The sequence below is a fragment of the Podarcis muralis genome, chromosome 2, assembly GCF_964188315.1.
Source record: "Podarcis muralis chromosome 2, rPodMur119.hap1.1, whole genome shotgun sequence".
Classification (NCBI taxonomy): Eukaryota; Metazoa; Chordata; class Lepidosauria; order Squamata; family Lacertidae; genus Podarcis; species Podarcis muralis.
In genome coordinates this window covers 61,054,183-61,069,378 of record NC_135656.1, presented here as the reverse complement: position 1 = coordinate 61,069,378, position 15,196 = coordinate 61,054,183, and the positions used below count along the sequence as shown (strand labels likewise).

At 40.5% G+C, this 15,196-nt stretch overlaps 1 protein-coding gene across 1 annotated transcript in view; it reads left to right on the top strand.

Moving 5' to 3' along the window:
• ADAMTS2 (ADAM metallopeptidase with thrombospondin type 1 motif 2) overlaps positions 1 to 15,196 on the top strand; it is a 209,139-nt gene that overhangs the window by 125,199 nt on the left and 68,744 nt on the right. Inside the window, exon 4 of the mRNA XM_028718223.2 lies at positions 11,082 to 11,281. Coding sequence (XP_028574056.2) covers positions 11,082 to 11,281 — 200 coding nt within the window. The remainder of the gene's footprint in view (positions 1 to 11,081; positions 11,282 to 15,196) is intronic.

The window sequence follows — 15,196 nt, the reverse complement described above, 5'->3', positions numbered from 1 at the left end:
ACCAGTCCCAGTCACCAGTCTAGCTGCCGCATTCTGGATTAGTTGTAGTTTCCTGAGGCAGGCCCCACAAATAACCCAGAGATGCATTTTAAATAAAAGGACACATTCTATTCATGTAAAAACATGCTGATTCCCGGACCGTCCGCTGGCCAGATTTAGAAGGCGATTAGGACAGATCCTGCCCCCCGGCCTTAGTCTGAGTACCCATGTTATTGTGCTTTCCCTGAGAATGGCTAGGATGACATATCTGTGAATGCTGTGCTTTCTCTCTATTCCAGCAACAGCATCACTGGGTGAGCCTTCCTTTTGCAAGCTTGGCACAGGAATCTCTGCTTGTGCAATAGGGCCCCGCCCAAAATGCTAAGAAGGTAAATTCCCTGCTGGCCACAGGATGAGCTGCTATGTAAACCATTCCACCACCACCCCCAACCAAGGCAGGGAGAATAACTACACTATGGGCTTCCCTGGCCCTGTTTAAAGATTAATATAGCAGTAGAAATATATCCTTGTGACACCTAAAAAGGTAACAGATTTATTATAGCATAAGCTTTTGAGGACTAAAAACCATTACAGCATGTTTGGCAGATTGTATGCACATGTGTAATGCAACTAAATACCACAATGCAATACAATATGATATTATATGCATGTATATGTATATGTATATGTATATGTATATGTATATGTATATGTATATGTATATGTATATAAAAGGGACGCGGGTGGCACTGTGGGTTAACCCACAGAGCCTAGGACTTGCCGATCAGCAGGTCGGTGGTTCGAATCCCCATGACAGGGTGAGCTCCTGTTGCTCGGTCCCAGCTCTTGCCAACCTAGCAGTTCAAAAGCACGTCAAAGTGCATGTAGATAAATAGGTACCGCTACGGTGGGAAGGTAAACGGCGTTTCCGTGTGCTGCTCTGGTTCGCCAGAAGCGGCTTAGTCATGCTGGCCACATGACCCGGAAGCTGTATGCCGGCTCCCTCGGCCAATAAAGTGAGATGAGCGCCGCAACCCCAGAGTCGGTCACGACTGGACCTAATGGTTAGCGGTCCCTTTACCTTTATATGTGTGTGTATATATATATATATATATATAATATAAACATAATAATTAGTGATAACACAATTTTCCTAGGTAAGCTTTGCCAATTTCAGATATATAATGAGAGGCAAATAACTGTACTAAAATGAATTAGGTCTGCTAGTTCTAGAAATCTCATGCTGGTGTATTCTGCTGAAGGTTATTATTAAAAAAAACCACAGTTAAATGTGACTTTCAGCTCAGTAGCAGGGTGTCCTGGGAGACTGAAATACTGTTACATTTTTATCTGAAAGTTGGCATATTTTGGTCTATTTATATTCTTTTTTTGTGTTTCCCTTTTATATATCAGCACATTTGATTCTATTCATTTAGGTCTTAATTAAGGTCATGGATTTATCTCCAGTTATGTGTGTTGAAGTACCTTAGCGCATATCTAGGATTGTAGGTTGGATCCTGAGAAGAGTGAGCAGAATGATATTTTCCTGGTTCCTCTCCCATACAGCCTCCATGTGCTCCCGCAAAGCCCCTCTTGAGACCCTCTAGAATAGTGTGGGTGGGGCTGCAGGAAAACTGGACAATTGTAAGAATTTGACACGTTTTGCACAAACAGAAAGACCATTCCAATCATACAAGACTCCTTTGGATCCAAGGCAGTAATCACCGCTGTTACAAATGGTGATTATTCTTACCTTTTAGGTGTTTTAGCTTTCCATAGAAAGCATAGGGGCTATTCAGGTGTTCAATAAACATACATATAGGAGAGATGGAATCATACATAATGCCCATGCTCCCAGTTTCTGTGCATTCTCTTGAAAGCCTGCTTGTGGTTCAAACCACAATGACAGTGCAATTCTTTGCACACTTACTTGGGATTAAGCTGAACTGAACATAATGGCAGTTACTTCCAACATGTATAGGACTGGACTTCAAATCTTAGTTTAAAGGTGACACAAGATCCTTTCCATTTTTTGTTGCTACAGTCTAGTATGGCTCCCTCTGTGGGATTGTTGAGTTAGATGATAAGTAGTGTTTTTGTAATAAAGCGTTCAAAGAAGGAAGAAAGTAAAATGATTGACAGGTTCAATAAAAACTTCATCAGCCTCCCATGCTGCAGAAGTCCTATGCACTGTCTTGCAGGGTGATCATAATACATTCTGTGGCACCTGTGAGGGTTTCTGACACACATTAACCAGAAAGACTTTATTGATTTTAACTGTTCTGTCTCTCTTTTTATTGCAGAATGTATCAATAATAATAATAAAAAAGTATAGCACATGCTGTGTTTGCATGGCTTGTTCAAAACCAAAGTGCTCCAACATTGATTCAGCTTTGGAAAGTGGCTCACACCCAATATTTGGGTACAGTAGATCTGTGCTTTGAATTAATTGCTGTAATTAATTGATTAAATGTTTTTGAGCAATTGAAATTCTCCTATAATTAACTGGTGGTGGCCTTCCTGCCTGTGACCCTAGAAATATATGCATCTCTGAGTCTTGGAGATACAGAGCCGGAAGAAAAGGGTCTCTAATCTTAGCTAGTTGCTTTCTCTTCATCCTCAGGCTCTGCCCAAGGCCAGGGAAAGAGGCCAAAGCACAGGACCCAAAACAGTGAATTCATAACTGGACTTGTTAAGCTGCATGTGGTCAGCCAGCTCCGCATATGGCTGAGAAGAGAGTGCCTGGCTGTGCTTGCTTCTATAAGAACATAAGAAGCTACCTTCTATTGAGTCAGACCATTGATCCATCTATCTTAGTGTTGTCTACACTGACAGGCAGAATTGAAGGCAGGAATTTCCCCCACCCTGATCTGGAGGTGCCAAGGTTGTGTAAAATAGCTACATTCACCTTTAAAGGCAAACTGAATTGAATTCTTCCCCCCCATCCCTGGTGGGTGCTGTCACTTACTGACTTGCTGGTATGTTCTGGGCTTATTCCTTGATGCTCCCATTTTATCCTTCAGGGGGCCAAACTTGCCCTCCAGCTGTTTTGGGACTACAACTCCCATCATTCCTAGCTAACAGGACCAGTGGTCAGGGATGATGGGAATTGTAGTCCCAAAGCTCCTGGAGGGCCAAGTTTGGCCATGCCTGCAAGTTCAAGCTGTAGCTTTACAAGCTGAGTGGTCTTTTTAGCATTTTTCAATATCGAATTACCAGCCCAACGATACAGCAATCTAGATTTCCTAAACATGTTATTTTGTTAAAAAGCAGCATTAGTGTTAATTGTAAGGAAAACATTTGTAAGATTTTGGGTTAGTGGTATTTTGAAGTGCTTAAACTGCATAAATTTACGCAATGTGTTGATCTTTGGGAGGTGTAATAAGAGAGGTAGTGATTTTATGCATAGCTGGTGAAATGAAGGTGATATGTAAGATGACCAGTGAAAACTAAACTTTCAATCTAGTGATTACATAGTTAATTTTTTGAAGGACAGCAGAAAAAAATATGATGTGACCTAATTGGAAGTTTGTGATGGCACTATAAAAGGGGGGAAATTGACGTGCACATTTGTGTGTGAGAGAGTGATTTGGCAAAATGATAACCACAGGAAAAAGAACTGAACCCAAGCAAATCCTTTTTGTCTTTGGAGCTTTTTAGCTTCGAAAAAACACGAGCAGGGGAGCATAATAGAGGTGCATAAGATCATGCACTGTATGGGGAAGGTGGATAGCTGTTCTTCTTCTTCCAAAATACTAGAACCCTCCAGTCAAGCTGAGGGTTGGAAGACTGAGGGTAGACAAAAGGAAATACCCCTTCACCCATTGCATAGGCAAACTGTGAAATTCCCGCACACAAGATGCAATGTTGGCCATCAAATTGGACAGCTGTAAAGGGAGATTAGACTTATCATTGACTGCTGTCCATGGTGACTGTGTAGTGTCTCCAGCACCAGAGGTAGTGTGATATGTATCTGAACAGCAGTTGCTGAGAATCACATTTGGGGAGAGTGCTGTTGCACTCAGGTCCTTCTTTGGGGCTCCCCATAGGCACCTTGTTGGCCACTGTGGAAACAGAATGGCAGACCAGGTGGATCTTTGGCCTGATCCAGCAGGGCTTTTTTTTTTTTTTACTTTCTTAATACTGTTTTTCCAAGCCTGGTCTGAACCTTTACTTATTCAGATGGTGTTTTGTTCATCTGCCACCTTCCCATTTCTCGCCCCCCCTTTTCTTTCTGCTCTTCAATGCTTATTCCACATGGTTCACATATCAAGACATTATTTACCCCTTTCTTGTTTCTATGACACACTCGCATAATATGTGCTGCATTATGAAAGCCTCACTTCTCAGCTGTTGCCCTGAGGTCCGGATCAGTGTCACACCCACACAGCACAAGAGAACAAAGCCATATTTATATCCATCTGGCTTCAAAAGCTCCAAATATCCCTGGTTTGCTTTGGACGTCTTTAGGTTTTGGGGGGTTTTTTGCATAAAAGGGTTTGGCAACATTTGGGCTTGAAATACTCTCCATCTTAACTCTTTGCAAAATATGACATTTTAATAACAGTTTTGTTTAAATGCAACCATTCCCCTTACTTGATTTTTTAGCTAACTAGGGACAATAAGGTGAGGTGCACATGGTGGATAAAGTATACCTGGGAACTGCAAATGAAGTGTGGCTCCCTGACATGTGTCCCCACATATTTTCAATTTTTTGGAGATACGTGTTTACCCCCTGCACTTTGAGATCTAGTGCTACAATCATACTTGTGGTGAGCTAAGCATCAGTAATAAATTCAATTTTTTTCAGCCTGTTTTGGAGTGCTGGAGGAATGAAAGGAGAGGCAAAATTAATTTGCCCCTCTTGTATTTCTCCAGCTGCCTTTGCGGAGCTGGTGTTGGCAGCAGAGCTGATCTTGACCACATCGCGCAGCTCTTGGCAGCTACTAGGTGACAGCCACCATTTTGTTTTGCCCATAGTGCCCCTGTGAATGACACTACGGGAGGCCATTTCATTGCTCACAGGGGCAACAGAGAGGAACAAAATGGTGGCTACTGAGAGGGGCTCTGTGTGGCCAGAGTTAAGGTCATTCCTCACTTCTGAAATTTCCTCTGAGAAATCACTGAAGCCCCACACATTTTGGTGCCCACAAATGGGGCAGCAAAAAGTGGGGGCTTTCTGTTTAGCCTTGTGGGTGTGAACAGTTATAGCATAATGTATGAATGAAATTTAAAGAATGAGTAATGTTAATAATTAGTCATGGTTCTATCATACATTTCAAATTACTTTTAAATGAAATTTTGTATCTATAGACATTAGATTGGTGAACGGTTTCATCTTCTAACACTTCGCCAAACCTTTCCTCTTCAAGGTATTATTAATCTTTTGAAATACAAATAAAACATAAATAATGGTTGAGTAACTTCCATGTCTCAAGTACAAGGTAACCTAAATACATAAATAAATCTAATAGTATAAACAATTTGTATTCAAAAACAGTTGTCCCCCAAAAAGCTACCGTATGTTTAATAAGCTTTCTTGTAGCATTTTTTCCCATAAAGTAGATTTTTTTCCTGTTATTTTTTTTTATTGAAGGATTTTTAAAATTGCTTACTTGTTTTACAAGTAATGAATTGTAGTTTCCCTTTTTTCTGAAAAATGAATGCTTCACAGATAAAAGGCTTAATGTTTCACATTAGCCTGTTGTAATTCAAGTCTTGTTCTGAGCCTTGGCATTTCATTCTCCTTAAATTGCAAATGAGATTGTTAGGGATGTCACTCAGAATGCCAAAGGGTCACCTATCACCATCATTAAATGTGCTAATTCCCTGTAATTTAATAATGTTTTTTGGAGAATGGACTGAGCATTCAAGTGTCTCATTGGCAGAGGTTAATGAAAATAGTCCTGAACATGTTCACCTTATGAAACTGATACAAAAACTGGATTCACAAAAAAACCCTTTCAGATAATAAGATGAGAATTGCAATATATTCATAGTTTGTGTAGAATCTGATAAAGGATGTGGGAAATCCCACTTTTATGCAGTTTTCACTTAATTATATGTTTCTACTTTCATGATGAGTAATTCTCCACTGTGCAAAGTAGCTAATTATTTCAAATACTACTGTGATTCCAGGTAAAATTAAGTATTAATTTTATGGAAGGATGAGAGTATAAAGCAAGTTCCAGATGCATTCCTATTTTAATTGTTATGTTTCGATTATAATGAAACCCATTTTGACTTTAAATAAGAGGTGATGGGGTGGGACTTCGGAAAACTGCATTCCCACTTATCCTTTTTGCAGCCACCACATGCTTGTGTGATCCTTGGTGCCATTCATGCTGCTGGTGTACACCGTTTTTCTTTAATGCAAGTTCATTCTTGAGCTCAAAAGATTCCAGAGGAATGGCAGGAAGCATTCTTACATCCTCTACAGATCTTCACCTGCTACTGCAGGGAAACTCTGCATTCTGGTCCTGCTGCTCTTGCTAGCGCCCAATGAGTATGCACCATAGAACATGGCCAAAGTTCTCTCCTGGCAACAGTGTTAGCAGCCAAACTACATCTCAATGACATTTCTCCAGTATTATCGACCTTTTCTCATTGAAGAACTATAACATTCACTAGACCACAATGTGAAACACCATTATCGTAGGTTGCTGGCCTGATGAAATCTTGCTTTTTCATGTTGTGATTTAAAAAAACAACAACAATTAATAAAAGGGAGATAAAAGGAACCAGGTATTGTTTGTGGGTTAAACTTACAGACACAATCCATTTTGGAATTGTGGATCAATTGTGGACCTACATTGGCTCCCAATACATTTCCGAACACAATTCGAAGTGTTGGTGCTGACCTTTAAAGCCCTAAACTGCCTCGGCCCAGTATACCTGAAGGAGCGTCTCCACCCCCATCATTCAGCCTGAGGTCCAGCTCCGAAGGCCTTCTGGCGGTTCCCTCGCTGCGAGAAGCCAAGTTACAGGGAACCAGGCAGAGGGCCTTCTCGGTAGTGGCACCCACCCTGTAGAACACCCTCCCATCAGATGTCAAGAAAATAAACAACTATAGGACATTTAGAAGACATCTGAAGGCAGCCCTGTATAGGAAAGTTTTTAATGTTTGAAGTTTTTATGCGTTTTTAATATTCCGTTGGGAGCCACCCAGAGTGGCTAGGGAAAACCAGCCAGATGGGTGGGGTATTAACAACAACAACAACAACAACAACAACAACAACAAAAAACACAGGGTGCTGCTTTATACCAGGATGCAGAGTGATCTGCTGTGCTGGAGGGGCTTTGCATGGAGCAGAACTGCCCACTGCTGGGTGAGCACCCCAGTACACATGCACAAAAAGCAGGTGGAAGCTTCCACCCATGGCATCCCCGCTGGTGACTGCCTGCAAAAGCCTCTGAAATTTGAAGGTGGGCAGGTTGAGCCATCACAGGATCCTGAGCTGTCCCTGCTGCCATCCCATGACAGCAACTCTTTGCTGTGACAGCCTGGGAGCTAATGCAACAAACGGATGTTTTCCCTGTTTGCAGGCTTAGGCCGCTGTCCATCCATCCCAATATTTTTTAGACATTATCTGACTAGCAACATCTCTCCAAGGTCCCAGGTAGAGGTTTTTCACAGCCATAGAAACTGGAATGTTGTGCAGGAAAAGCAGTACCGTGTGCGTCATTAACACCCAAACACATCTTTTCAGTCCTTCTTTTAACCTTATATTCTGAATCAGGCCTGAATATGGTAGTATTTTGTCCAGACATGATTACAGTAAGTCCACAATTTACATGGGGGTTACTTTCTGGGGATCTCAACTAAAGTCAAAATTGGGCATTCAGGAAAAAAGGCTTTGACAGTCCCATCCACCATTGCAGCCCAATGTGTTTTGACTATACAATTTTGACTTTAGGTGAAATCCCCAGAAAGTAACCCCCACGTAGAATGCCCACCCACTTTTTAGTTTTATTTTATTTTAGGGAGAACTGCATAAAGCTGAATGTTCACAAGTTAAATGTGGGCTTACTGTATGTATGTATGTATGTATGTATAATGTTTAGCCCAGTAGGCTTTCACCTCACAGCACCTCACTTGCAGCTCAGTTCGGCTTCCGGGATTTGTCCAATTTCCTTATGCATGATATGCAGCATAAGGTTCCAAGTGCAACCTGTACTGTGAAAAGAGGATTTATGAATTATGAAGAGGCTTACGTGGCTTAGAGGAAAATGCAGCTAGCAAGATAAAAGACAAGTAGAGGACGTTTAGATACAAAATAAGGAAAAGGTGAGGAAGAATGACGGAGCAAATTTATAATTAGCAGGGAAGAGGATGGAATTAGACATGTGCAGACAGTGACTAGCAGGCTAGTGGTTATTGCTGTGTAGCTGGGGCAGGGGAGCGGGGAATGAAATCTGCAGTTGGGCTGTATTAAGGGGGGGAACGCAAATGATGGGTTTTGACCATGGCTTCCCACCAAGCAGCAGGGAAGCCATTTTAAGCAGAGAACCAAACAGGAATTGAGAACCTTTCCCCTGCCCCTTTCCGCCCACCCAAACCCATCCTAGGTGGGTTCATCTCTGACCTTGGAGCCTGCAGCTGAGTCTTAAGAATCATGCACCTACAGATCGGGTGTCACAATCCTTTAGAAAACTTTGTTCTTTTAGGATGTGCTGTGTGTTCATTTTATCTACAAAATAAATAAACCCCGATGTCATTAGTCATAAGTCATTCCTCAACAAATGGACCAGCAAAACTTCTGTGGGACATGAGTTTTGCCCTCTGCCCAATGCCTCTTTCCACAAGTCCCTTTGTTCTCAAAAAACACTCATCCTTTCACATGTTTTCAGAGGAAGGTTATTTAACATAGAGATTTACTGCTGAAGACGGTGTGGGCAAGATGTTGGGTGTATCTAATGTAGATTTTAGATATTGGCCACTGCATAGCAGCAAATGAATCCTCAGGACCAAGTACAGTAATGTAAGCAGAGCTTCCTTCATATATTTTACCTTCAGGTCAAAAGATTAAAAAATTGCATAGATTAATTTATTAATAGTTTTCATGTTACTAATTGTAGAGTTCATCTTTTTATGGCTTTTGCAAAAAAAAAAAAAAAGATTTTAAAATCACATAATAGAATGAATCCAAATCAAGTTTATAAGTATTTGTAAAAATCATTTAGCAAGGTATCTGCATAAAATCATTTGCTTCTGTTAGACAAAATATAAAATCTCATTTTAACAAACTTTGGAATTGAAGCCCTCATCTTATCAGTTATTATCTTGGTTATTTGAATTTTTATATTTCATGCTTGCATGATCAAAAGAATTATTCGACTTACATATTCTGAGTCTTACTCTTTAGTGCTTCTTTCCTTCCAATTCTTGATTTGGCTGGGATAACTTTTACGGCTGTGCGGCCACCACCTGTTTCTAATCATTCATATCTCTAGAACATCAATATTCACATCACTAGAATATCAAGAGGTAGAGGAAAGTATAAGCAAAAATGTGTGATCACCTTTGCTTATTTTCATATTGATATTGTAGTTATGTGAATTATCCCACAAAATCCCTATAATGCCGATTGCATTTTCTTAGTCATGCCATTCATCTCCTCCCTCCCTGTATTCCTCACATCTGTCGATAAGCTGATTTTAGAACAACACAGAGATGGCACTACATTTGTTAGTATAATAGCTCATATATATTTCCAGTTCTTAGTGTTCCTCAAGTCTCACTGATACCGTAGTCTGTCCGGGTCTGGGTCTATGTGTACATACACAGGGCAGTATCCATTGAAGTTGCCCGTTTCATGAAGGGATAGCAGGCATCCTTCATCTGTTCTGGCATTTTATTTATTTCTTTAAATATCTATAGCCTGCATTTTTTTATTAATAACACAGGTCCTGTACAACATGGGGCAGATTCAGGGTGGGGGGAGGGGCGAAGAGAAGCGGCAAGTTCCTTGCACAAACAGGTTGTCTTCAGTGGATACAGAAAACAGTGTATGAAATAAATAAATATATAAATCTATATTTGTATACAGTGATACCTTGGTTTTCAAACATTATGCGTTCCAGAAGACTGTTTGAGTTCTGAAACGTTCGAAAACCGAGGTGCAGACAGTCACAAAAACAAATTTGTTTCAAGAGAGCGCCTGGGATTAGCTGAACACAGATTGATTGCACGTGGAAGACATGTGGCATGTTCAACTTCTGAGGCGTGTTCAAAAACCAAAGCATTTACTTCTGGGTTTACGGCGTTCGTAAACCGAAATGTTTGTCAATGGAGACGTTCGAAAACCGAGGTACCACTGTATATGTAGACACATGCGTAAAGGAAACCTATAAAGAAGTCATGCTCAAATATACACTTTTGGTATTGATATCAATTATGCAGATTCAGATTCATGCTGATGCAGTGAAAGAATTCTGCATGTAACCATGTTGCCTTGTCACATAAAAAATATTTGTAGTATTATAAAGATGAAGAAGCACAAGTACCACTGAGGGACTCTGGCTGCATCCCACAGATGTCCATTTTAAGATTTCATATCTATATCTATGTCATCTATATGTATCTAATTTACTTACTCACCCATCCTGGAGATTACATTGTCATTACAGCAATTGTTCAGGTGAAAATTTGACCCCACACCATACTTCTAATCCATAAACGTTTTGGACGCCTCTGTTTACCAGATTTGAGATCTTACATCAAATTCTCTTTCTTACCTTAGCTGAATAAATCCAGGTTTATCCAATGGAACTTTAACAAAATTGTCCCAAACTTACACGGTGTGGTTGCACCTTGCATGCAATTAACTTGCGTGATTTCAACCTTACGTGACTGAAATTCTGCAAATTAATTGCGGGTGAGATGGAGAGCTTAAAAACTCTCTGCCTTGCTTGGAAAGTGAGGATGCTCACACGGGGACAGTTCCAAGGGTGCCACCTCAAGAACGTAACCCCCATTCAAGATGCGATCGTACTGTAAGAGAGGAACTATAATAGGAATTTCTCATCTTTATGATTAAAAATAATAATTGAGAAATAAAATGTGGCACTTTTTAAAATTAACAGCTTTTCATTTCTTTCAGCGGCTGATCTAAGCAATCTAGACAGCATGGTGAACCTCTTGCAAGATGAAATCAGCACCTCCAGGAGGAGGAGGAGATACCCAAGGCATGCGACGGATGACAATTACAACATTGAAGTGCTTCTAGGTGTTGATGACTCTGTTGTACAATTCCATGGGAAAGAACACGTTCAGAAGTATCTTCTGACGCTGATGAACATAGTGAGTAATTTACTAATGTTTAAGAACAGGTCTTGCATGTAGCTATTGCTGTCTCTCATCAAAATAAATACTTTAAGCTAGGGAGCCCTTATTCCTAGGAAGGGACGTGGATTCACTGGAAAAATTCAATCAAGGACTGCAGTGGGTGGTGGGCGGAGTCTGAAACATTGGTGGGTGGAGCCAGAGGAAAAAGTGGGCGGGATGTGCAGCCACATCACCTTCCTCTCACTTTCCCCCCCTCTCTCTATCTGGCAACCAAACTCTGTGGTATACGAGAAACTGGGGCCAGATGAATCAGGCTGAGGGCCCTGATTTCCCACCCCTGCCTTAAGTGTTCAGTGTAGCAGTGTAGGTCTAGCTATTCACTATTTTTATGAGAATTTCTCTCATGCAGAAATTTGTACCAAATAATTTTGACTGATTTTACAGTGTTGCCAAATAGTAGTTGTTAGGAATGGAAATGGTATTTGAAATTTGACTGCTACATTTTGTATGTGTCTGTACTGTAATTTATTCAGGCTGCAACCCTATTATGCCCTTACATAGGAGAAATTTTCACAGCACTCAGTTACTTCTGAGCAAACATGCATACAGATAGGTTGCTAGTGTGTTTGCACTTCTTAGGATATAGCTTGGTAATTAGCTGTGGAAATTATCTTGTAAGAGTGCAGGCATTTTAAGCCGATTGCCCCTTGACATTCTTCTTTGCTCACAGAGCTCTCATGTCACCATTTACTTCAATGGAACAAGCTGCTTTGCTTGCACAGAGAAGTGTGAAATCGGAAGGACACTTGCACCTTAGGCCAGGGAAATTGGTTCCGGCCAGTTTGTATCAGAATTTGATCCCTCACAGTCTACCCCAGCCAAATTAGAACTTGTTTGCCATTGACGGTGGCTCAGTTAGCCAGAGTGTGGTGCTGATTATGCCAAGAACGTGGGTTTGATCCCCATATGGGCCAGCTGCATATTCCTGCATTGCGGGGGGGAGGGGGGTTGGACTTGATGACCCTCGAGGTCTCTTCCAACTCTACAATTCTCTGATTTCATGCTTCTAAACAAGCAATCTCATTCATGCTACATTATTATTATTATTAAAACCAAGCAGGTAGTTGACGGAAACCTATTTAGCTGATGAGGCTTAGGATGGACTCAAATATGTGGCTACAACATTGAATCTATTGAGACTGAATGGGACTATGTATATGAGAGAATGACTCTGCGTGTCTACACAGCAGGGATGGAACATAAAACAAGATCAGAAGGCAAAGAGAGAAACCACAGGAGGGAAATAGGAGCAAAGAGGTTATGGAGAGGGGCATCTGTAACTCTTTATAGGTTGCCACCTGCTCCATCATTTATTTCGTAAAGTTGTTTTTTCATCAGTTAACAATAGAACCACTATCTTTCATTCTCAAATAAAGAACTGAGTATTGCCTGTTCACGCTCTGAATTTAATTTTTCCCTCCTACTCCACTGTGTAGAAAATACACCACTGTGTATTGCTTTGCCTGGATTAATCTGTCAAAGCTCCAGTTGCTGTGGTCAATTCCCTATTGTTCCGACTGCAATAAGACAGCCTTAAGCCAGTTTCTCACTCCGTACATGAGAAACATTCCTCCTCACTTTGCTATCAAGGTACGGTGGGTACTGATCTATCTAATCCGTTGACTGACAAATCCTGGAGTCAGAGTGACAGACAGAGGCAACATATTTTGCAGCTTTATAATTTGCCTTTGTATTTGACTGCGGTTGATTTGATTTGATGTTTGTATTCTATTTTTCCAGTGACAAATGCTGAGCTCATAGCAACTCACAATAACAGCAGCTTTAAAAATTAAGAAATGTTACAATTACTATAAGGATGTCAAAAACACAGGAGCATATAAAAAAAATGCAACCCCAAATTCATCAAACAGTTCATATAAGCTCATAGTGATTCAAAAACTCTGAAATGGCTGCTGAGCACCAGCCCTGTACCAGTTGAAATATACTCTTTGGGAAGAGTACAGCTGCAGGACATTCCCAGACAGCAAGAGCTTTCTCCACCTTTAGTCTTGACTTAAAAATGCTGGGATGAAATTTAGGGAGGCATCTTTGATAATGTCCTTGGAAATACCTGAATTCATTGCTTAGAAATGGAGAGAGCTGGCAAGGCAGTAAAGGTCAGCATATTCATACATGTGACCTGGTGGACATAATGCAAACATATCCCAATAATTCAAGGTTAAAAAGTCAATATCAGTCAATTATGTAGGGAGGGATTTATTTTTGTCCGTGGCTTAAAATAAAGTGTGCAGATGAAACAGATGGTTTTCTACATTTTCAAGTCAAAGGAAAGCAGAGCAACCTAGCAGTTATGTGGCAAACACACAGATTTTGAAATGGAACCTTTTTTATTTTTCATGTCACTTAAATCTATTTTAAGAGATATAGTGATTGTAAGGAAATTATAGGATTTGTAGCTCTGAAATATATTTATTTCGCTTGTCACTGAGCTTTCCAGCATAATCCATTGAGGAAAATGTAGAGGAAATGTTAAGAAACTGTATATATTGAGATATGGTAGAGAGTGCCTGAGACCCTGTCCCACCCACCCCAGTGACAATGGTTCCCAAGCTCGACCTCATCAACAGGCCGGTATCATTGCCCCAAAGTGCCTCATGGGCTCTCATCCCTGTTCAGCCCAAGTGGAGATATCGGAGAGGTGACAGGGGACCAGATTGTAGTCCATAGGGCTGCCCCTTTAAGGATTTCCATTTCCTAGTAAGGAGGTGAGACCTAAATGGAGTAGGCTGGCTGAGTTACAGTATATTTATTATAAAAATACAATTCTTTAGGTACTAACTGTCTTTTTTATAATATTTTATTATTATTTTTCCAGTAATTATTCAATATTACCACATTGCTAATTTTACATATTTCAATTAATATCAAAATAATTCCAGTTATTTCCAAATTTATGCAATTTAATCAAAGTGGTTTCCTGGGCCCCTTGATCACTGTTTTTTCTCCAGTTCTTATATTGCTGGGTTCATATTTTTTATTAACATCTAATTACATTTCAATTAATCATTAAGATAACAGCTGCATTTTTAGTGATTACTATTTGTGTTAAAACCATATCTAACTTTCCATAAGATTTCAAACGAGGTGCTCTAATTATTTTCCTTTTCTCTGCGTGTGTCAGTCTGAAAATGTCCAATTATAAAGTCCTTGGCCTTTGTCTGCTGTCCAATTCTTGAAATTCCTCCAATTTCCGTTGTCTCTCAGCATAGCTGGGGTGGAGCTACGATCCTGAAGAATTCTCAGAATACCTCATTAGCTCCCTCCTACTGTGCTCTCATCTTGCTTGGTGTTTCCGGACAACAACACCCTCCACTCTTTCTCACTACTCAGTCAGCATCTAGAAATGTCCGTAGCCCGAGAAAGAGGGATCCACCTTCCGCCACAGGAGATCTTGGAGTACTTTCATTTTAATGAATCACCATCAAAGTCTCCATGCCTCCCTCATCCACGGCTCCAAATTCTTTTCATCTTTACGACTGCATTTTGGCCAAAGTCCACTTACGTTGTATCTCTTCTATTATGTTTTTAAGGGGAGTAGAGATGGTATCTGCTCTAATTTTCCAAGATAATCCATTCAGGCATTAGAGCTCTCCCCCCATTTCTTTAAACCAAAATGTTCTTTTAATCAAGTTTTATTCCGTACTGCAATCCAACCTCATTTGTATCTTTAAAATTTTGCGTCTGGAGAGAGTTACCGAATCATTAATAAAGAAACTCAAAGTAAACAGGAAACTGGAGGTTCCCCTCTCCGCCATCCGCTGCCCCTTTTTCTCAGTTCCAAACCTCAAATCAGTGCAGGTGGGTAATTCCACAGTTCTGATGACATCTTCTCTCAAAGCGTGCCTGACT